The sequence below is a fragment of the Dipodomys spectabilis genome, unplaced genomic scaffold, assembly GCF_019054845.1.
Source record: "Dipodomys spectabilis isolate Male_0828 unplaced genomic scaffold, ASM1905484v1 ptg000175l, whole genome shotgun sequence".
Lineage (NCBI taxonomy): Eukaryota > Metazoa > Chordata > Mammalia > Rodentia > Heteromyidae > Dipodomys > Dipodomys spectabilis.
This window is the reverse complement of record NW_024870852.1, coordinates 13500420-13522438: the sequence shown is the minus strand read 5'-3', so window position 1 is coordinate 13522438 and position 22019 is coordinate 13500420. Positions and strand designations below refer to the sequence as shown.

Genomic DNA, 22019 nt, shown 5'->3' with positions numbered 1-22019 from the left:
TCCACTGGCAGGTAAGCTGAGGCTAGGTAAGCTACATGCCCACCCAGTTCCTTTCTCTAGAAGAGAACATCTTACTTCCTTACCTCTGGAAACTTAGATGACAGACAACATGTTGGCCAGCAGCAACAAGGGCTCACAACTTGGGTTTCGGTACCCTGTGCTTTAATTAGCATGCTGTGGGGTTTGGCAGAAACCCATCCCCAGCTAGCTTAGCTTAGGTGAAGGGAATGGCAGCCAACAGGTAGAGATTAGAGATGGAAGTGCAGGTGGTCTGGGGCAGTCTCCTGTCTGCTGTTCTAGCAGCCCAGCTTCATGCGCGCTCCTGAGGGGAGGGTGAAGCTCCCAGTTCAGGTCTTTGCCCTCACTGCTTGGTTACTCAACCCAACCGCTAACCCAGGAGGGCTGGCAGGTCTGGATGCCCACTGGTAAGTGCGAGGTGCTGCCTATGCTAGAGTAAGCTAGCTCAAGGCAGAGTAACACCTGGCTGCCTCTCCAGAGCCACAGGACCAGCTAATAGCTCGGCTCTGCTTCAGAATTAAACAAAAACAAAACTTTATTTGACAGAAGACAAAAACAAGTTATTTACAGTAGTTTTTTGCTCAAATAATTGAGTGGGACAAGTGTGCTTCTCCTCCAGGCTTACCTTACAACCAGACCTAAGCAGGGCTGCCTCACCCCAAGACGCCCACTTCCTACCCACGGGGATGCCAAGTATTTCAGCAGCGTGGGTCCCTGGCCTGTGCCCTCCTGCTCAGCGCACCTCCACGGGGAAAGTCCCACCCAGCCTGGCCCACTCCTAGTCACCTACAGGATCCAGCCTTCCAGGCAGGCATAGCTGTAAGCTCCGCTAACCTTCTCCAGAGAAGCTTCTGGAGGGTGAGGATCCTGCTCCCCTGGGGTGCATGAGGAAGAGAGGGAGGCAGGCAGAACTCACCATTCCCACTGCAAGGAGACGTACAGGAGCCCCTGAGGCCAGCAGGGTCCTCCCTGCCTAGGCCCACCCGTCAGTACCCAGGAATCCCTTCCCCTCACACCCAACCTACCAGCTTCTGTGAACCTACAGGTCAGGAGCCCTCAAAAACCTTCTGGCCCAGTAATGTTATTTAGAACAAAAAAAAATTTGGGCTAATAAAAAAAAACCTAGGATTAGTGTTTCTTAGGATACATAAAGATGGGGTATACTGCTGTTGAAAACTATCAGCAATAAAACAGCAAAATAAGGGGGGGAAGGGAGCTGAAGATCAACTGTGATCTATTTATTGGGTCACTCAGGCAGGGCCCTGGCGGCTGCAATTTGGAGGAGGATGAAAGGAAGGAAGGCACTCAGGGCTCCAAGATGAGCTTCCCCACCCCACTCCAGCGCACTCACTTCTGAAGGCAGAGGCCAGGCCCCTGCAGGCACTGACCCTGCCCCCTCCGGAAGCTTCCCACCTGGCTGTGGGCACTGCACGGGCTTCCTTGCCAGCAGGGGGCTCACTCCCCAAGTACCTAAAGGAATCCAAAACCTAGGCTGCCGGGCAAAGCTTTCGCAAAGTAAAGGGGAAAACATTGAAAAGGGATAAAGAAAATTATGCCCACGGCTTCAGTCTAACCCTTATCCCAAGACAGCAAAAACAAAACAAACCCCTCATTTTCTCTTCTGCTCTATGTGATCGAAGCACTAGATTTGGGGACTCTCCCCTTCTGTGCCTGGTGCAGAGAAGCCAATGTCCACTGTGGTTTCCTTCACCCCTGCCCCACCCCCTTATTTGGTAAACCAAACTAACAATAAAACCATCTGGAATTTCCCACTGCCGCAGAGATTGAGCTGGTCCCCCAAATACAAATCTTCCGATACACTGTGGTTGCCTAGGTGGGCATCTCAGCGTACCACGGACCGTGCCGGGCTCCCAGCGTGCAACTGCCACCAGCACCAACCACAGCACAGAGGGAAGAAGTTTAGCAAAAACCTAAACACATTCAACTGGAGTCGGTGTGGGACATCATCTGGATTCTCTCTCGTCCCACTTGGAATGTGCGAACTGGCTGGACAGTGAGGCACAACCAGCGAAGCCTGAGCTTGGCAGGCTTCCAAGCCCAGCCCAGGAAGCAGCGGGATGAGGCATCCCAGGGACTCTGGAGAAGCAGCAGCAGCAGCACCATGCCTGTCTCCCGCCCCAAGGTCTCCGGATTGAGACCTGGACAATGGCAGTCAGCAGAGGTCGCAATGCATCTTCCTGCTGAGGACCTCTGGACAGAGGAGATGACCAGATGCTTGGCAGTGATTGCAGAAAACCCTCTGGGCAGAAGGGAGGGGGCCGGGAGCCCAGGAAGGCGCCCCCTCCCCCCCAGCAGCCTGGCGGCCATGCCTACTTGGGGTTCTCGGAGACTAGAGGGAGGGGAGCACGCAGCAATGGGGGAGCCAGGTCCTGCTGCTTCTGGAGCTCCATCTCAGCGGCCCGCTGCAGTGCCACCTCCACCAGCAGCTGGAAGCTGCTGAAGTCCTCCTTGTCCTGCTCCGGGGGGGTGGGGGGTGGCGTGTTGAAGAGTCCCCCTGTGGGGCTTCCAGCCTCAGCCCTGGTCAGCAGAGTGAGTGTACTACCAGGGGTGGCCAGAGGCTTTGCAGGCTCCAGCTCCCCCTGTGGGAAGGGTACCATGGGCTTCTCACCATGGCCTGAGTGGAGTGGCATGGAACACACTGACAAGGACAGCACGTTGGTGGGGGCTGGGGCCGGCACGGACACAGCCAGCATGGAGGGGCTGCTGCCCCGGGGGAGGGCCACTTCTGAGGCCTTCCCCCCTCGTCGGGAAATGGTGAACTGATTAGGGTCTTTGCCATCCTTCCGAAGCATGTCCGGGAGCAGGCGCCGCCGGGCATTGATGAACCAGTTGCATATCTGGAAGGCGTGGAGAAGCTAAGGTCAGCTGGGAAGCCCCCAGGGGCCCAGCAGTACACACCGCAAAGTGCGCACACACAGGGCTTCTAACTTTCTAACTGTACAGGCTGGCCAGGGATGGGGCTGGGGAGACCTAGTGGCTTCTGTGGGAAGCAGATCTTCAGCGGGACCTGCTGCAGCAGGAGAGACAGAGCAGCAGGGGCCAAGTGAGAACTTGGTTCTTTATGGACAAAGGGAATGGCCCTTGCTATGTGCAAAAGACTAGGAGTCGGGGACCTAGAACTAGGAGACAGGCTGGTAGGTCAGATTCCAGTAAGCCAGGCGTAGGGGAGTAGGCTTATAGTCCCTGCACTAAGGAGGCTGAGTTAGGACTGCAAGCTTGTCTTACAAAGCAAGACCCTGTTTCATACGACATTCCCGCTGCCTCCAGAAAAGGAAGACAGATGTTTGGTCTGTTTAGGACACACAATATGGAGCTGTGGCCAGCTGGGAGATAACAGACGAGAGGAGACACTGCTGCCCATCCACTCCCAGGCCTGTAGAGCACAAACCAGAGGCACCAAGGGGCTGTCAGGGACAAGAAAAATGACAGCCTCCCAGTAATGCTAGGACTACAGGCATGACATCCTTGCTGCACTCCATGGGATGTAAAGAGCTCAAGGGGCCTGTGGCTGGGGGCAGATTATAAACCTAGCTAGCACCTGCCCTAGCACCTGCCCTTTATCTGCTGCAGATAAAGGGCAGGTGCTAGTTAGGGCTTTGCTTGTGTTAAGCAAGTGTTCTACCACTGATGTGCCCTATCCAACCCTCTAGACTATTTTTTTTGGGGGGAGGTGGTACTGGGGACTGAAATCTGGGCCTCTTGATTTTGCCTAGACCAGCCTTACTACGATGTCATCACTAACAATAAACAAGCGATGACCATCCAGGCTGGATGCAGTGGCAGGTACCTGTAGTCTCAGCCACTAGAGATGCTGAGGCAGGAATGCTTGAGTCCAGGAATTTGAGACCAGCCTGGGTAACAGCAAGATGCTGGCTCAGGGAAAAAAAAACAAAACAAAACAGAGGAACCGGTGAAAGGTGATGCAGGTGGTAGGTTCATTATCGGGACAGACATTCTCTGATCTCGCCAGCCTGGAGCTCTGGTAAACCACTAAGGGTAGGTCTAAACAGTGGCTTCACCTAAACTTCACATTCCAGGTCCTTCCAGGTCCTGACTCCTAATTCAGCAGACACCTTCAGGCTGTGCCCCCTTCCCACCCTGTGTGGGCGACGGTAATGCCCAGCATGCTCTACTGTGTGAGTTAAAGGCCCAGGGCTCCTGTACCCATACTTATTTGTTAGCCTCTACATTTGATCCATATCTCCAACATTGCTTTTTGCTTGCAATTATAGAGATAGTCTAGTGGACTTTTCTGCCTTGGGTGGCCTGAAACCCCAATCCTCTGGGTCTCAGCCTCATACTAGCTAGGATTACAGGCATGAGCCACCAGCTCCAGGCTTCTTTCAAGGCCCGTTATTTAAGCAACCTGTTGGCTACCAGCTTCCCATCAACTATGCCAGCCAAAGGGACAGCCACCTGTGAGTGACAGCAGGTACCTTGGAACTGGCACTGCTCCTTCCTAATGGGCTGTGCACTCCCTGTAAGACAGGGAAGAGCCACCAGTGTGACCCTCCTCTCCCTCTCCATGTCAGCCTGCAAAGACCCCGTGACCCTGCTTCCTGTGCCTCTAAGTCCTCCTGAGTAACCCAGCACATATACAGCAGACATGGCTGGATACTGGCTGAGCCAAGTTCTAGATAGAGATGCCAGGGAGCCGCAAAGAAAAGCAAGGCTGCACAACTGGCAGGAGGAAACATTATTAAGAACCTTTGATACCAAGTGTTGTGCCAGCATCTTTTCCTCCTGGACATTAACCTTGAATGTCAAAAGTCTGAGGTAGGGAGTAGTGTCTCAAAAGTGCAGGTCAGAGAGGTAAAGGGTTTCCCCAGGGCACAGGCCTAGGGGTACAGAGCTGAGAGGTACTCCTTTTCCCATCTCCTGGCCATTGTGCCCCCACCGTCCTGCCCTTCCCCTAGCACAGCCCAACAGCAACTGGTGACACAAAACGTCAAGCTCAGATCTGCTGGCCATTTCGTCAGGGCCTGCAAGATAGGTGGTAATCTGATTCCCCCAGGAGAAAAGCCCTGATCAAGGAAGATGGGCAATACCGTCAACCAGACAGGGTCCACCACCTCCTAAGAACATCAACCTAGCCAGGCGCTGGTGGCTCATGCCTGTAATCCTAGCTACTCAGGAGGCTGAGATCTGAGGATCGAGGTTCAAAGCCAGCCCAGGCAGGAAAGTCCATGAGACTCTTATCTCCAAAACACCACCAGAAAACTGGAAGTGGCACTGTGGCTCAAGTGGTAGGGCACTAGCCTTGAGCTGAAGAGCTGAGGGACAGTGCTCAGGCTCAGAATTCAAGCCCCATGACCAAACAAACAAAAAGAACATCAACCTAAAGCCCTTTCTCCTAAAGCTGTTCTGCCCTCCACCTCACCTGGATGCAGGTCACAGTGACCTAGGTTAGGAGAAAGCAGCCAGAGGGAGTGAAGGGAGGGGGAGGGCACCTGGCCCCCGGCCTCACCACCCATTTTGCCTGCCAGGAGAACAAGGAAACCACAGACAGACAAGACAGACAGGCAGGCAGATAGACAGAGACACACAGACAGGCAGGCAGGCGGAGACAGACAGAGACAGAGAGAGAGAGAGAGACAGACAGACAGACAGACAGACAGACACACACACACATACCAGTGCTTGCCCTGCAGCACAGAAATCTGGGCAGTAACCCAAGCCTGTCCAGCTGTGCCACCCATCGTAGGCCAGGAAAAGAGCTGGCCACCTGCCCCGACCCATGGTCCTCAGCAAGGGGTGGAGGGGCTACCAGAGGATTCTTCTTTTTTTTTTTTTGGTCGGTCATGGGGCTTGAACTCTGGGCCTGGGCGCTGTCCCTCAGCTCTTCAGCTCAAGGCGAACGCTCTACCACTTGAGCTACAGCGCCACTTCCGGTTTTCTGGTGATTTATTGGAGATAGGAGTCTCACGGTCTCTCCTGCCCGGGCTGGCTTTGAACCGCGATCCTCAGATCTCAGCCTCCTGAGTAGCTAGGATTACAGGCATGAGCCACCAGCGCCCGGCTACCAGAGGATTCTATGACGTCCCAAAAACTGCTCTCTGCCACCAACAGGCCTATGTGAAATGATGCCCTGCCAGAGATGAAGGAAGGGAGAGAGGCTGGCCCAGGGGCAGAGGGAACAGCACAAAGCCAGTGGGACAGGCCTTGGGGATGGGACAGGTGCCTGAGGAAGGCCTAGAGTGCTTTCCTCACCTTGTCTGGGTCTGAAAGTAAGCAGAGCCCACAGAACAAGAGAGACCCAAGCCGGGCGCCGGTGGCTCATGCCTGTAATCCTACCTACTGAGGAGGCTGAGAACTGAGGATCACGGTTCAAAGCCAGCCCGGGCAGACTCTTATTGGAGATAAGAGTCTCACCAATTTTCCTGCCTGGGCTGGCTTTGAACCACGATCCTCAGATCTCAGCCTACTGAGTAGCTAGGATTACAGGCATGAGCCACCAGCACGAGCACCTAGAATGTTTGTAAACAAGGTATCCAGAGAGTTCTGTGCCTAGCCTGTATAACTTGCCTGGTGGGCTGAACCCTGGGGAGGGAGGAGGGGGGAAGAGTTCACACTGAAGCTCAAAAGTACAGGCCCCTGGGCTGGGAACTGGCTTAGTGATAGAGTGCTTGCCTAGCATGCATGAGAACAGCATCTGCTCAGATTCTCAGGACTGTCTTCATGAAGAGGGACAGGAGCTGGGAGGCCAAAGAAGTAGGAGGATCTGAGGTAGAAGCAAGGGAAGGAGGCACTCCTAGGACAGGAAGACAGAGGCGGAAAGGGTGGCAGACTTGGGAGAGAAGCCTGCCTGGTTCATGATGGAACAGGAAGCCAGCTGGGCAGGAGTGCACCTCCACTGTGAGGCTAGAGAGGAGAGTGCAGCAAAAGAAGCTCATAGGCCGTGCCCAGGCCCTGAGTTCAGGATTGGGGGGAAAAATGCTCCAAAGATCTGAAGATGTGGGAGACAGGTGATTGCCAGAGCCCAGGAGCCACAAGTTGCAAGTAGCAACAAACTGGTAGCTAAATGACTCACTGACTTGCTAATGAGCTCGCTGTGAGCAGCTAAAGGAGACAGTCAAAAATGGTGCCCCAGGGAAAGACAGGACAAGCTCTGCAAATGAAAAACTCGGAAACCTGTGGAAGACAGTTTTGTTATAATGAGCTGGCTCACTGAAAGTCACTCCTTTAAGGCAAAAAGAATGACCACCGTGGACAGTGGTAGCTGGATGGGCAGAGCTCAGTGGTTAGAGTGCTTTGCTTAGAATGTGCAAGTCCTAGCACCATACAAACGTATGAAAACTTATTAAAGGAGAAAAGATGTAGGCAGGGAGGCCAGCAAAGGCTGCGTATGTAATCTGGCTCTATGGCCAGACCTGACCTGGGTCTCTGCTGCCTTCTAACCCTGCTGGTGGCCAAACTAGACCCTCCTCAAGGGTATGCTGGGGGAAAAGAGCTGGGAACAGTGAGGGTGCTCAGGAGGTGACCTATGAAGTGGCCCCTACCGCTAAGAACCCAAGTCAGCCCGAGGCCTCTGAACTTCGGGGCAGGGTGAGCATGGGCAGAGCATAGCTCCCCCCAATACGTACACACAGGCCAGATGCCAAGCACCTCCCTAACCTGTTTTCAGAAAAGGAAATAAAAAGTCCTAAGGAGAGAACAGGGTCTGCTCAGATTCTTAGGAGGATCTTCATGCAGTGGAAAAGGACCTGGGAGGCCAGAGAAGCAGGAGATTCTGAGGTAAAGGCAAGGGAAGGCACGCCTAGGACGGGAGGACAGAAGGGGAAAGGGTGGCAGACTTGGGAGAGAAGCCTACCTGGCTCATGATGGAACGGAGGCCAGCTGGGCAGGAGTGCACCTCCACTGTGAGGCTAGGGAGGAGTGCAGCTGGACACAGGGTGGTAGTAAACAGTGTCTCCAATCTCTACACCGGGGACACAGCGAAGGCGCTGGGGCTCAGCAACAGGGCCAGTTCCACCAGGAAGCAGAGGGACCTCACCCTCCTTTCAAGGTTCCTACAGGTGGAACTGGGCTTTGAACCTGACTTCTGCTTTCTTCTTGACCTCTCCCTCCCCACCTCCTCCTCTGCTCTCTTCTCTCTCTCTCTCTCTCTCTCCCTCTCTCACACACACACACACACACACACACACACACACACACAGTTGTTTGGTTTTTTTTTTGTCAGTCGTGGGGCTTGAACTCTGGGCCTGGGCACTGTCCCTCGGCTCTTTGGCTCAAGGCTAGCACTCTATCACTTGAGCTACGATGCCACTTACGGTTTTCTGGTGGTTTACTGGAGATAAGAGTCTCATGGTCTTTCCTGCCTGGGCCAAAATCCTTAGATCTCAGCCTACTGAGTAGCTAGGATTACAGGCATGAGCCACCAGCGCCCGGCCTCAAATCAGAGCTTTCTAAGAAGTCTACTTGCTTGTTCATACCTGGTATTCTACCACTTTAGGCACACCAGGATCACAATAAAGGTGAACCCACAGATGCCCAGCTCAGCTCTGCTTTTTTGTTGGTAATTGGGGATGAATCTCATGGACTATTGTGCCTTGGTTAGCTTTGGCTTCAAATTTCATCCCACCAAAGTGCAGTCTCCTCATCAGATGAGACATAAGCCGCTGGTGTACAGCTACAACTCAGTTCTTTGCCACACCAAAAAGCCCTTCTGTCCCTGCAAACAGTGCTGGGGCAAGAAGCTGAAGCCCAGGATCCCAGCCACTCACCAGGCCTCCAAGGTCAGGGACAATGACACCCAGACACTGAAGCCCAGGATCCCAGCCACTCACCAGGCCTCCAAGGTCAGGGACAATGACACCCAGACACTGTTACCAACTCCTAGCCCCTCAGATGACTTGAAAACTTTTGACTGGGTTACAATGTCCTATCCTCATGGCATTGTCCCTCAGGCAGGGGGGGTGTGTCCTCACTTGACCCACACGGTGTCAGTGACAGAGCCAGGTCCCCTCTTACCTGAAGCACTGAGAGGTTGGTCTGTCCAGAAAGGCTCAGCTTCTCCTGCTCGGAGGGGTAGGCATTGTAGCGGTGCAAGTAGAGCCAGTCTCGAAGGATCTTCACTGACTCCTTGGGCAGGTTCCCCCTGCGCTTCCTCTTGCCTGCCAGGGACAGAAGGCCTTCCTCCTCACCCAGATCGCTGTCAGACATGGTGCCTGGGGCTAGACTGGACCTCTGAGCCTAGGACAATAAAGGGGACAGGGACATCACGCAAAGGTACTTGGGCCATCAGAAATGGAGGAGTGGCCGTTCAAAGTCTTAGGATGAGAGCTAAGCCCTGGTGGCTCACGCCTGTAATCCTAGCTAGCCTGTAATCCTAGCTACTCGGGAGGCTGAGTTCTAAGTATCTCGGTTTGAAGCCAGTGCAGGCAGAAAAGTCTGTGAGACTCTCATCTCCAAATACACCACCAAAAAGCTGGAAGTGGAGCTTTGGCACAAAGGGTAAAGTGTTAGCCTTGAGCACAAACCACTCAGAGACAACTCCCAGGCCCAGGTTCAAACCCTCAGGCTGAGCAGCCAGGAAGAAGGGTCCACTGACAAGTAGGAGCTACTGAAAAGAGTGGCAGCTCATCTCCAAGTAGGGCTGGGGCTAAAATTACAGCTGCCATCACCTGAAATTGTTTAATTTTTCCCAGATAAGGTCTGGCCAAGTGTTCTGATGGAACTCCAACTCTTCTTTGCCCCAGTTTCCCAAGCATTGGGATTACAGGTGTACCCTACCATACTTGGCCTCAATCTGTTTTTCCTGCTCCATACTGGGCACATTACATCTATGGTGTCATTTAATTCCTTCAAATTGCCTCTCCAAAGGAAGAAACTGATCTATTATAGACAAACAAACAGGATCTTGGTTTGAAACCAGCCCAAGCAGGGAAGTCCATAAGACTCATCTCCAATTAACCACCAAAAAGCTGACTGTGTTTCAAGTGGAAGATCACTAGCCTTGAGGGGAAAAAAAAAAAAAAAAAAGCTCAGGGACAGACAGCACCCTGGTATCAAGCCCCAGGACCAGCACAATAAAAGGCTGTGAACTAGAGGCTCATGCTGGTAATCCCAGCTACTCAGGAGGCTGACTGGAGGATCACAGCTTAAAACCAGCAGCCTAGGGGTGGGAAAGTGGCTCAGTGGTAGAACGCTTGCCTTGTAAGCCTGAGGCTCAGCACCACATAAGCAAAAAGAAAAAAACCAGAAGTGGTGCTGTGACTCAAGTGGTAGAGCGCTAGCCTTGAGCTGAAGAACTGAGGAACAGCGCCCAGGCGCAGAGTTCAGGCCCCACGACCAGAACCCCCCCCCCCAAAAAAAAACAAAAACAAAACCAGCAGCCTAGACAGAAAAGACAGCAAGACTCCATCTCCAGTTAACCAACAAAATGCTGACTGGAGTCATGGCTCAAGTGATAGAATGTCAACCAGGAACAAGAAAGCAGAGAGCACCAGGCCCTCAATTTAGGCTCCAATACTGATGTACACGTGTGAGTTATACTGTCAATAAACAGATTAGTAATTCTTTCTTGAGATTGCCTTGCTATGTAGCTTAGGCAGGACTAGAACTCAGAATCCTGCTGCAGCATCTCCAGTCCTGGGGTTATAAGCCTGTACCACCATGCCAGGCTCTTGACACTCATTTCTACTTTGCCTCTCAGGTTTCCCAAAGTCCAGTAAGAAGTCTCAAAATTCTAGCATAGCATAGCTCAGAAATCCATGTATAACTACTGTATACCCTGCAATAAAAGGACTCATTCCTGTTAGATGTTCAGTAAGACCTCCGAGGTCAGGCCCTTCCCTTCCTCCTGACTAGGCTGTGTGTCCCTCCCTCTTCCTGGGACTGTAGTGGACCTCCTTCACTTGTCAAGTGATGGAAAGTTTGCCCTTGGACAATGTAACTCAGCAACTCATCCTGCAAAGTTCTTGTTCACCAAATAAAAAAAAAAAAAATTACACTCTAAAATCCAAAGTTCTAGGCCTCCTTTCTCAGCCTTAGAGCAGTTCCTCCACAAGGCCAGGCCAATGGACTGGCATCACCAGGTTTTGTTTCCTGCACTTGGGCCCCAGCCCAGACCTCTGGGCTTAGCTTTCCAGGGAAGGGTCTCCCCTCGGCTAGGCCACCTGGAGGTGAGAGGGGGCACAACTCGGAGGTGCCCATCAGCAGCTGCTGCCTGAGGGAGGTCAGACATTTCCAGCCCCCAGACTGGCTGGAATTAGGCTCCGGGATGCAGCCTAGGCAGGCAGAGTTTACTCCAGGTTATCTGTACAGATTACACCCTGGCTGCCGGCCAAGGGTGCGAGGCTCCGGACGTAGGCCTTAAGGATGACCCCTTCAATTTCCTTGAGCCTTTCTGGGGCCATGCACCCCCAGGCTGTGTCTGCAGGTCCCCGACCTGCACGCTGCCACTCGCACCTCGACACACACACACACAGCCACGCAAATCTCACAGCTGATAGTCAGACCTAGAGTTCCCAGGCAGCGAAGCTGCGCTCCGTTACGCGGGCTGAGCGCGAACCACCGCACGGCCTGCCCGACCCCTCTCCGGGGAGGCCCGACCCGGGCGACGGCTCCGCGCCCCGGCAGGCCCGGGGGCCCCGCGCCCCCGCCCACACGCACGCCCCCCGCGGCCACTCCCCCGGGAACTTTGTGACAACGCCCCCCGGGCCGCGCCCCCGGGCTCGGCTCGGCCGGTGCACACAAAGCGCGCCGCCTCCCCCGCGGCCCGGGCGGGGCGGAGCACATGGCTCCCGGGGCGGCGAGGAGCCGGCCGGCGCTCCGAGCGCCCGCACCCCCGGGCCCCCACCCAAGGTCACCGCGGCGCGGCGGCTCCCCCGCGGGCCCTGGGCGGGGGGCGGGGCGGCGAAGGCTCTGGAAGAAAGAAAACTCACGTGTCCGTCGCGGAGCAAGAAAAAGTTTGTTTCCCACCCGCTTCCCCGGCGCCGGCGGACGGTCGGGACGCGGGGCCCGCGGAGCGTGCGCGCTCGGCTTTGTGCTCCCAACTCGGCCCGGAGGGGGAGGGGAGGAGGGGGCTGGGCTCCCACCTCCGCGCCGCCCCCCACCCCGGCCCGCGTCCGGACTCCATGTTGGCCGCCCCCGGACCCCCCTGGCCGCGCGGCTCCGCCCCCCCGGCGGCCCGGCGCCCCCCCTCGGCCGGCCCCGGCGCGCACAAACTTTCTCCGCGTCGCCGGCCCCACGCGCCCCGCGGCCTCGGCCCGCCCGGGAGTGACAGATGCCTGGGAGACAGACTTTCCTTTGTTCCAAAGGAAAGGGGAACCCGCGCGGGCTCGGGCCCCCGCCCCCGGCTGTCACTCGGGCCGCCCCCGCCCCGGCCCCGGCCGCGGGGGGCCCGGCCGGCGGTTAGCAACGTGCACTTTTGAAACCAAACAAACCCGCCCCCCGCGCGCGCACCCCGGCCCCGGGGAGCGGCGGGGTGTCCTGGGGGGGCACCGCGGGCACCCGGCACCCCGGTCCCCACCACCCCCCCCCGGCCCGGCCCCCGCCGGCGCCCCGCCGCCCGGGGCTCACACACCCACCGGCGCACACGCCCGGACGACGCCCCCTCCCCCGCGCGGCCGCGGGAAGAAACTTTCCAAGTTGTGGGCGCGCGCCCCCCGGCCCTCGGCCTCCCGCACTGACCTCTCCGGCGGCTCTCCGGCCCGCGCGGCCTCGGCGGCGTGGGGGCGCGGCGTACGGGGGCTCCCGGCCGGGGCGGGGGGCGCGGCGCGTACCTGCCCGGCCTGACACCCGCCTGACAGCTCGCGGCTGGAAAGCACCTCGCGGCCTGACGTCAGATCCCTCCCCGCCCCCGGCCCGCCGCGCCGCCCCCGCCGCCCGGCCCGCCGCAAACTTTGCGCCCAGCGCGGCCAGTGACGCCCCCCCCCCGCGGGGCGGGCCCCAGGCGTCGGGGGGCTCGGCCCCGCCCACCGCGCCGGAGGGGGCGGGCCCTCCGCACCTTCTTCCTGCGCCCACCCCCCTCAGGAATGCCGCCCGGCCCCGCGGGGAGCGGTGGGCGCCGGACCCCGGGAGTCCGTTTGGGGGCAGGAAGTAGCCGCCCCTCCTCCCCGGCGCGTTTCCGGAGCGCCTACTGTGTGCCGGGGGTGGGGCGCTCCCGGGGGGCGGGGACCCTGCCCACGGCCACTCCGAAAAGTTCCCTGGGGGGTCTGCCGCTCGCGCGGGGACGGCTCCCGGGGCGCAGCGGGGAAACTGAGTCCGGACCCTTACCGCCAGTTGGGAGAGGAGGTGGCTGGTAACACCGCGCCCGTTCTGGCCTCAGCCGTTAGGGCGGGTGAGGAGGCCGCCTGGGACCAGACCCCAAGCAGGTGGCCTGGGGCCCGACCCCGAGCCGCGGCGGGGGGCGCCGCGGGCAGGTGGAGGAGCCTGCGCCATGCCTCATCCGTGGGTCCTCGGGGAGGGGTCGGTGCTGGCTTTTGTCACCGTCAGCCGGAGTCATCCCCCCCCAGGTGGGTGGGAGCTGGAGCCCTTCCCGGGGTGAGTGGGCCTGCACGCGGCAGAGCTGCGCGCACACACACACACACACACCGGGGTGAGTGGGCCTGCACGCGGCAGAGCTGCGCACACACACACACACACACACACACACACACACACTGGAGCCCTTCCCGGGGTGAGTGGGCCTGCACGCGGCAGAGCTGCGCACACACACACACACACACACACACACACACACACACACACACACACACGGCGTCTTCCTCCCGAGGTGTTCCCGCAGACCCCCGCCCAGCCTGTCCGAAGCCTGAGGATGCCCTTTCTGGACCCCATTCCTCACCCAGGCCGCTCAGGCCTCTAGGTCCCTTGGGCTTTGAAATCAACGGCCTTGAAAACAGCTTTTAGATTTTGGGGCTTTTTTTGTTTTTGTTTTTTTGCTTCTTTATGCTCGTAACCAAGATGGCCACACTGCTATCCTTCTAAAAATGTCACTGATACTGCCCACTGCACAGATGGGGAAAAACGAGGCCCAGAGTAGTGGACATAATTTCTTGGCCAAGTGGTACTCTGTCCATAGCCCTCTTAACACAAAAAGCCTGAATAGTTTTGGGTGACCTGAATAGTTTTGGGTGAGAAAGGCAAAGCCAGATAGTTCCTGACTATTAGGGTCACTGAACATGCAGGAAGCAGTCTACTTTCAAGAGCCCAACCTGGAGGGGGAAGTAGGGGTACTTGCAAGTGAGTCTGGAGATGTGATCTGGTCCTTGGCTGCACTAAGCTTGTGCTGCAGGATAGAGCCAGACCCTCCCTTTCATGGGGGAGCCACTGGGGATCAGGTCCAAGCCCATAGACTTTCCCACAAATGTGGCTAGAAGCAGCTGCTTAGGCCGATATCAAATCTATTCAACTGGGAAAATGGGAGGAACCACCTGAGAGCTGCCCACAGCAGATCTGGAGCCCCATCCCAGCCACCTCCTAGAGAGGCTCAGGTAGAGGAGGAGGGTTGAGGGAGCCTGGTCCTATGGCAGGATTTCATATCATAAACAAATCCCCCAGCTTAAACATGCCAATGGCTGAAAGAATTAGTGCCTCAGGTTTCTGAATAAGCGTTGTTTAAAATACATGCATCCTGTAGTCAGTTATTCTACTTCTAGGACTGCATTTTGAGAAACAGGTGAGTGAGCTTGCAGAAAATGGCTCTTCCCAGACCTGTGCATTCTGGAGACTTGCAAGCAAACACCCCACACTGGGACTAACTCTGGTGCCATTGCCCAGTGGGAGGTTATACAGTAAGGCCATCTTACTCTCAGATTTATCATACTGGGTTTTGATTCGGCCAGATCCGTTTAAAAATCAAAAGAAATTTCAAAAACAACACTTTTGTTTTGTTTTTTTGGGTCCGGTCGTGGGGCCTGAACTCTGGGCCTGGGCGCTGTCCCTCAGCTCTTCAGCTCAAGGCTAGCACTCTACCACTTGAGCCACAGCACCACTTCCAGCTTTTTTCTTTTTTCTTATGTGGTGCTGAGGAATCGAACCCAGGGCCTCAGGCATGCAAGGCAAGCGCTCTACCACTGAGCCACCTTCCCAGCCCCTCAAAAACAACACTTTTAAATTTCTTATGCGCGTTGTACTCTTCACTTGATGTGGGGGAACTGATGTCCTGTGGGGTTTTTTTGTGTGTTTAAGTCACTGTGTGATCTGTTGAATGTTTTCCCACCCTTAATACTGTGAAATAGCAAATGGTACCCTTAAAAAAGTAAGGTAAATGTGAATGTGTTTGTGTGCGTGTGATAGTCCTAGAGCTTGAACTCAGGGCCTGAGCACTGTCTCTCAGCTTTTGTGCTCAAGGGTGGCACTCTACTACTTGAGCCACTGTTCCACTTCCAGCTTTTTGGTGGTTAGTTGGAGATAGGAGTCTCATGGACTTTTCCTGCCCAGCCTAGCTTTGAATCTCGATTCTCAGATCTCTGCCTCCTGAGTAGCTAGGATTATAGGTGTGAGCCACAAGTTTACAGGGTGAATGTTTAGTAACTAGCTAATAACTTGGTAAAGTGAAAATTTGAAGTTTGTTGAAAGGCAGCACATCTTTAGCAGAAAGACATTTTGGGAGAAATGAATCAAGAGTCCTCCGTTGAGCACTGAATGCTGTGTGTCCTGAGCATGCACAGTTTTCCTCACAGCAGTCTCTAGAACCACATGCCTGCTGATACCAAGGGTCTACCATGATGGGGTGACTGGACACTAACCTAGGGGCCTGGCAAGGTGTATGTAGCCACAGCTCACAAGATGACAGCAGTTCTAATACTAACTCTGGAGTGCAAGTGATCCAGAACTGAGGATCAAGAGGCTGATCCTCAGCTTCCTGAGTAGCTGAAACTACACGGGTATACCAACTCACTTGGCTGTCTCATACTGGCTTATTTTAAAAATAAGCCAGGTTGCTGGGCGCCTGTGACCCATGCCCGTTATCCTAGCTGCTTAGGAGGCTGAGATCTGAGGATTGTGGTTCAAAGCCAGCTTGGGCAGGAAAAGCCATGAAACTTAGCTCCAATAAACTACCAGAAAACCGGAAGTGGCATTGAAGTACTAGACTGCTAGCCTTGAGCTGAAGAGCTGAGGGACAGCGCCCAGGCCCAGAGTTCAAGCCCCATGACAAAAAAAAAAAAAGTTGTCAGGCTGGGAATGTGGCTTAGTGGTGGAGTGCTTGCCTAGCATGCATGAAGCCCTGGATTCCATTCCTTAGTGCCACATAAAAAAAGCCAGAAGTGGTGCTGTGGCTCAAGTGGTAGAACATTAGCCTTGAACAAAGAAATGCTCAGGGACAGAGCCCAGGCCCTGAATTCAAGCCCTGGGAATGGTAAAAATAAATAAATTAAAATAAATAAATAATCCAGGTCCAGGTGGCTCACACCGGTTATCCTACATACTCAGGAGACTGAGATCTGAGAATCATGGTTCAAAGCCAGCCCAAACAGGAAAGTCCATGAGACTCTTTATCACCAATAAACTACTTAGAAAAAGCTGAAAGTGGCTCTCAAGTGGTATCAGTATTAGCCTTGAGCACAGAGGCTCAGGGACAGCACCCAGGCCCTGAATTCAAACCCCGTGACAGGGACAAAAAAAAAGACATCCTTTTTTTTTTTTTTTTTTCCTTGCCTGTCATGGGGTTTAAACTCAGGGCCTGGGCACTGTCCTTGAGCTCTTTCACTCAAGGCTAGTGCTCTGCCACTTTGAGCCACAGCTCCACTTCCAGTTTTCTGGTGGTTAATTGTAGATAAGAGTCTCTGACTTTTCTGCCTGGGCTGGCTTTGAGCCTCAGAGCCTCAGATCTCAGCCTCCTGAGTAGATGAGGTTTCAGGCATGAGCCACTGGTGCCAGGCCTCTAATTAATTTTTAAATTATGGTAGAGTGCTGGGGATGTGCTTCAGTAGTAGAACACTTGTCTACTTTGCATCATACCTTGAGTTTGTCCTCAATATGGTCCACAACCTCAATAAAAGTGAATGAATAAAGTTATTTAAATATGAATACAGATTCATAAATGTAAATATATAAATATAAGGCAAAAAAACTCATTTTTTTTTCTACATAATAAGAAGCTGAGCAGAGTGGGGATGTGGCTCAAATAGTAGAACACTTGCCTAATAAGCCCAAGATCCTGAATTCGATCTCCAGTACTGCAAAAAGAAAGGGAGACTTTCCTAATGATGAAGCTAGGGTGAGTGGAGTGAGGTGAGCTGAGCAAAGTGGCTACAGGATCAGCTGCTCGCTACCACAGATGACTGCCATTCTGCCAGTCTCTTTTCTTTTTTCTTTCTTTTTTTTGCTTGAACTAGGCCTAGGCCTTGTTCCTGAGGGAGGGAGGGAGTGTGTGTGTGTGTGCGTGTGTATGTGTGTGTATGTGTGTGTTGTGGGGCTTGAACTCAGGGACTGGGCTCTATCCCTCAGTTCTTTTTGTGCAAGGCTAGTGCTCTACCACTTTGCTCTACCACTTTGATTCACAGCTCCATTTCCAGTTTGCTGGTGATTTTTTGGAGATAAGACTCTCTTGGATCACAAATAAAATTAAATTAAATTAAAAAAAAAAAAAAAGACTCTCTTGGACTTTCCTGCCCAGGCTGGCTTTAAACAATGATCCTCAGATCTCAGCGGTCTGAGTAGCTAGGATTACAGGTGTGAGCCACTGTTGCCCAGCTCAGACAACTCTTTTTTTTTTTTTTTCTTGTCAGTTATAGTGCTTGAACTCTGAGCCTGGGCTCTGTCCCTCAGCTCTTCAGCTCAAGGCTAGTGCTCGACCACTTGAGCCACAGTGCCACTTCCGGCCTTTTCTGTTTATATGGTGCTGAGGAATCAAACCCAGGGCTTCATGCATGCTAGGCAAGCACTGTACCATTAAGCCCGCTGTGTTTTTATGGAAGTATAGAAGGGACTCATGTCAGTGGGTCCCCAGTCAGCCAAATCCAGGCGTCACAGGAGGGAAGTGGGCTCTGGGACAGAGGGCCCAATCCAGCAAAGGCCAGGGCAGATGAGTGGTTTAGGAAATAGCTGGATCCATCAGCTGATCAGGGGAAGAATCTGGTGTTGGCAGTATTGGCCACAGGGTTTCCTGGGACAATGGTTGGGCATGGATAGGAGGGGACAGCAGGTATGGCATCAGCTGGCTCTGCCAGTGGAGGCCTGTCCTGAGACAGATTTGCCACTCTTGGAAGTCTGGGCTTTCACCTTGTGGAGTTCTGCTTATCCACAGTCTCCTGCTTTGCTTGGTCAACTACGATTGGCTTAATCTTCCCCTCGGCACTGAGTATTTACCCATTTAATTAATTGGAGGGCTTGGTTAGGGTTTTGTGTGATACTGGGGATAGTACCCCGGGACTCCCTAGGCTAGGCAAATTAGTGCCCTGCCATTGAGGAGGCTACAGACGCCCAGCCCCTGTATTTGAGTGCCTGCCCACCCTGTCAGGCTGTGCTCAAAGATGGAGAACCCTCTGCTGGGGCTGTCCTAAAGGCCCTGGTAGCATTGCCACATGGTGGGGTGTGGTGTTTGAATTTGGGGTAATGGTAGGTGATGGAAGCAAATCTGTCAGCCACCTCCCCTTCATTATGTACTCAGAGCCAGGTGCTGTCCTTTAGCTTTTTTGCTTGGCCAGCCCTTTACCACTGGAGCCACACAGCTCTATTTCTGGCTTTGAGTGGTTAATTGGAGATGAGAGTCTCATGGACTTCTCTCCACAGGAAAGGATCCTCAGGATCTGGGGGATTGAACCCAGGACCTTGCACACTGCACGTACAAGACAAGTGCACCACCACTGCACCATACTTCAACCCACATTTGTCCTTTTTTTTTTTTTTTTTGTTGGTCGTGGGGCTTGAACCAGATCTGGGCCTGGGCACTGTCCCTCAGCTCTTCAGCTCAAGGCGAGCGCTCTACCACTTGAGCTACAGCGCCACTTCCGGTTTTCTGGTGGTTTATTGGAGATAGGAGTCTCATGGTCTTTCCTGCCCGGGCTGGCTTTGAACTGCGATCCTCAGATCTCAGCCTCCTGAGTAGCTAGGATTACAGGTGTGAGCCACCGGCGCCCGGCCACATTTGTCCTTTTAAAATACCCAGAAGTGGCGCTGTGGCTCAAAGTGGTAGAGCTCTAGCCTTGAGCTGAAGAACTGAGGGACAGCACCCAGGCCCAGAGTTCAAGCCCCACGACCAACAAAAATAAAATACACAGCGTCGTGAGTAACTAGAATTACTGGCGTGAGCTGCCAGTGGCTGCCTGCCAAGCCCTTTAAGCCTGTTTCTTCCCCTGTAAAGATGAGGAAAAGATGTGAGGCTCTGAGGAGCATGAAAGGAAATGACAGCCGTGACTTTGCCATCAGCACTGAGCTACTTCTAGACCAGCCAGCACGACCCCAGTCCCGGTGGTTCTCCTCTCCTGTGAGTGGCCTCACCCTTGCCCAGGATTTTGTTGTTGTTGTTAAGATAAATAGTTTATTTGAAGTTAAAAAGGAAATCCATGAAAGAAAGAAAGCAGACTCCCCAATGGGGAAGGGATCTTCCTGTCATCCCATGAGGGAAAGTTCCCCAGGTTGTTTTCTTCATCCGAGAAAAAGATTGGACACGATAAGCCTCCAGGTCTCCTCCTCCTCTGGCACTCTGCCATGGACTGCATAACGGTTTTTGAAAGGTTTCATATGAGCCAGGAGTGTTGGTGCACAGCTGTAATTCCAACTCTTGGGAGGCTGAGGCAGGAGGATTTTGAGTTTGAGGCTAGTCCAGGCTACATAGCAAGATACTGTCTCAAAAGCTGGGTGTGAGTGGCTCATACCTGTAATCCTAGCTACACAGGAGGCTGAGATCTTAGGATTATGTTTCAAAGCCAGCCCAGGCAGAAAAGTCTAATTAACTGCTACCACCACCACCAACAATAAAAAAGCCAGAAATGGAGCTGTGGCTCAAGTGCTAGAGCTGTCCCTGGACAGTGCCCAGGCCCTGAATTCAAGCTCTAGGACCAGCACACATGACTAAGTCATATACACATATATGTGTATATATATATATATATGTATTTATATATGTATATGTACCTGTTTACCTATAGCTTAGGAAACACTTGGGTTTATTGTTTGTTTTTGCCTGCCCTGGCGCTTGAACTCAGAGCCTGGTCACTGTCCATGAGCTTCTTTTGCTCAAGGCTAGCACTCTACCACTTGAGCCACAGCGCCACTTCAGACTTTTTCTGTGTATGTGATACTGAGGAATTGAACCCAGGGCTCATGTATGCAAGGCAAGCACTCTACCACTAAGCTACATTCCTAGCCCCCCTTTTGGGGGGGGCTTGGGGCTTGAACTCTGGGCCTAGGCACTGTCCCTCAGCTTTTCAGCTCAAGGTCAGTGGTCTACCACTTGAGCCACAGCGCCACTTCGGGTTTTCTGGTGGTTTATGGGAGATAAGAGTCTCACGGACTTTCCTGCCCAGTCTGACTTTGAGCCACAATCCTCAGATCTCAGCCTCCTGAGTAGCTAGGATTACAGGTGTGAGCTACCAGTGCTGGCAGGCTTACTGCCTTTTTGGTTTTGTCTTTGTCTTTTTTGCTGGTCCTAGGGAGCTTCTTTTGCTCAAAGCTAGCGCTCTACCACTTGAGCCACAGTGACACTTCTGGCTGTTTTGGTAATTTTATTGGAGATGAGAATCTCATGGACTTTCCTGCCTGGGCTGGCTTTGAACCACAATCCTCAGATCTCAGCCTCCTAGGATAATAGGTATGAGCTACCAGTGCCCAGCAGGTTTTTTTGTTTTGCTAGTGTTTTGTATCTGGCAGGTGTCTGGCATGGCTTTCACAGGCAGCCAGGTTAAGCTTTATTCTTGGTGTATTGATGGTATAATTCTCTTCCTATATGAACAGTTTGCCCCAAAGGGCATTTTGGTGGGCCTGAGTTATGCAGTGAACTCAGCAGTGGCAGGGCTATGGTTGGACATACAGAGCAGGGTGCTAGAGCGTCTTCTTGTCTTCTCTGAACAGAGATTAAATAGGTTCAGTAATATGTTTGTGTGCTGAATTTAGGGATAAAACAGTCTTTTCACTGGATGCTGGTGGTTCACACCTGTAATCCTAGCTACATAGGAGGCTGAGATCTGAGTATCACAGTTCAAAGCCATCCTGGAGCAGGAAAGTTAACCACCTAAACAAAAAACTGGAAGTAGATCTGTGGCTCAAGTAGTTGAGCACTAGCTTGAGTAAAAGAGCTCAGGGATTAAGCCCAGGCCCTGAGTTCAAGTCTGGGGAATCACACACACACACACACACACACAGACACACACACACACACACACACACACACACACACACTGTATCTCAGTGGCAGAGCTCCACCTAGCATGAGGGAGAGACCCTGGGTTATATCCCCAGGATTAAAGGCGAAAAACAGTAACGACAACCGACAGTCCTGTCTGATTTCTCTGGTATTCATTCTCATGTTTGTAGATACCTAGAGATTGGCACCGTCCATCAGCAGGTGAGAGTCTGCTCTTATGAGTCAGGGAGGCTTAATTATTTGTTTGTTTGTGTCTATCATGGGCTTGAACTCAGGGCCTGGGCCACAGTCCCTAAGCTCTCTTCCTCCAGGCTAGCACTCTACCACTTTGAGCCACAGTGCTACTTTTGTTTACTGGAGATAAGAGTCTCATAGACTTTTCCTGCCTGGGCTGGCTTTGAACCGCCATCCTCAGATCTCAGCCTTTTGAGTAGCTAGGATGACAGTCATGAGCCAGCAGCGCCCAGCTTCTGTCCTTGATGCATGCAACTTACCCTTTTTCCCCTCCATCTTGTCAGTCTTTGCCTTAATATGTCCATGCTCTGTCATTAGGTACATGTAGGTTAAAAAAATTGTACCTCTTGCTGATGGATTTCCCCTTTCTCACTGCAGAACACCCCTCTTGGGAGGAGATCGTATTTGAAGCCCCGATAGGCTGACTCCCGAGCCTGTGCTCCTACCCCACCAATGATTCTGCCGCCCTGCACTCAGTCCTGGGCCTACCCAGGTG

At 53.6% G+C, this 22019-nt stretch overlaps 1 protein-coding gene across 1 annotated transcript; it reads right to left on the bottom strand.

The window, feature by feature from the left end:
• Positions 1-523: 523 nt before the first annotated feature.
• On the bottom strand, positions 524-12784 carry Tgif2 (TGFB induced factor homeobox 2). The gene is made up of 3 exons (XM_042694365.1): positions 12673-12784; positions 9010-9231; positions 524-2876 (listed from the first exon to the last, which is right to left on the bottom strand). The coding sequence occupies exons 2-3, from the start codon at positions 9199-9201 to the stop codon at positions 2349-2351; spliced, it is 720 nt and encodes a 239-aa protein (XP_042550299.1). The 5' UTR covers positions 9202-9231; positions 12673-12784; the 3' UTR covers positions 524-2348.
• Between the last annotated feature and the right edge of the window lie 9235 nt (positions 12785-22019).

Bases quoted from the DNA above. Each gene is read 5' to 3' on its own strand.
- Tgif2 (XM_042694365.1), bottom strand. From the start codon at position 9,201: ATGTCTGACAGCGATCTGGGTGAGGAGGAAGGCCTTCTGTCCCTGGCA. The intron at 2,877-9,009 runs GTAAGAGGGGAC...CACGCCTTCCAG, and splicing joins CCAACCTCTCAGTGCTTCAG to ATATGCAACTGGTTCATCAA.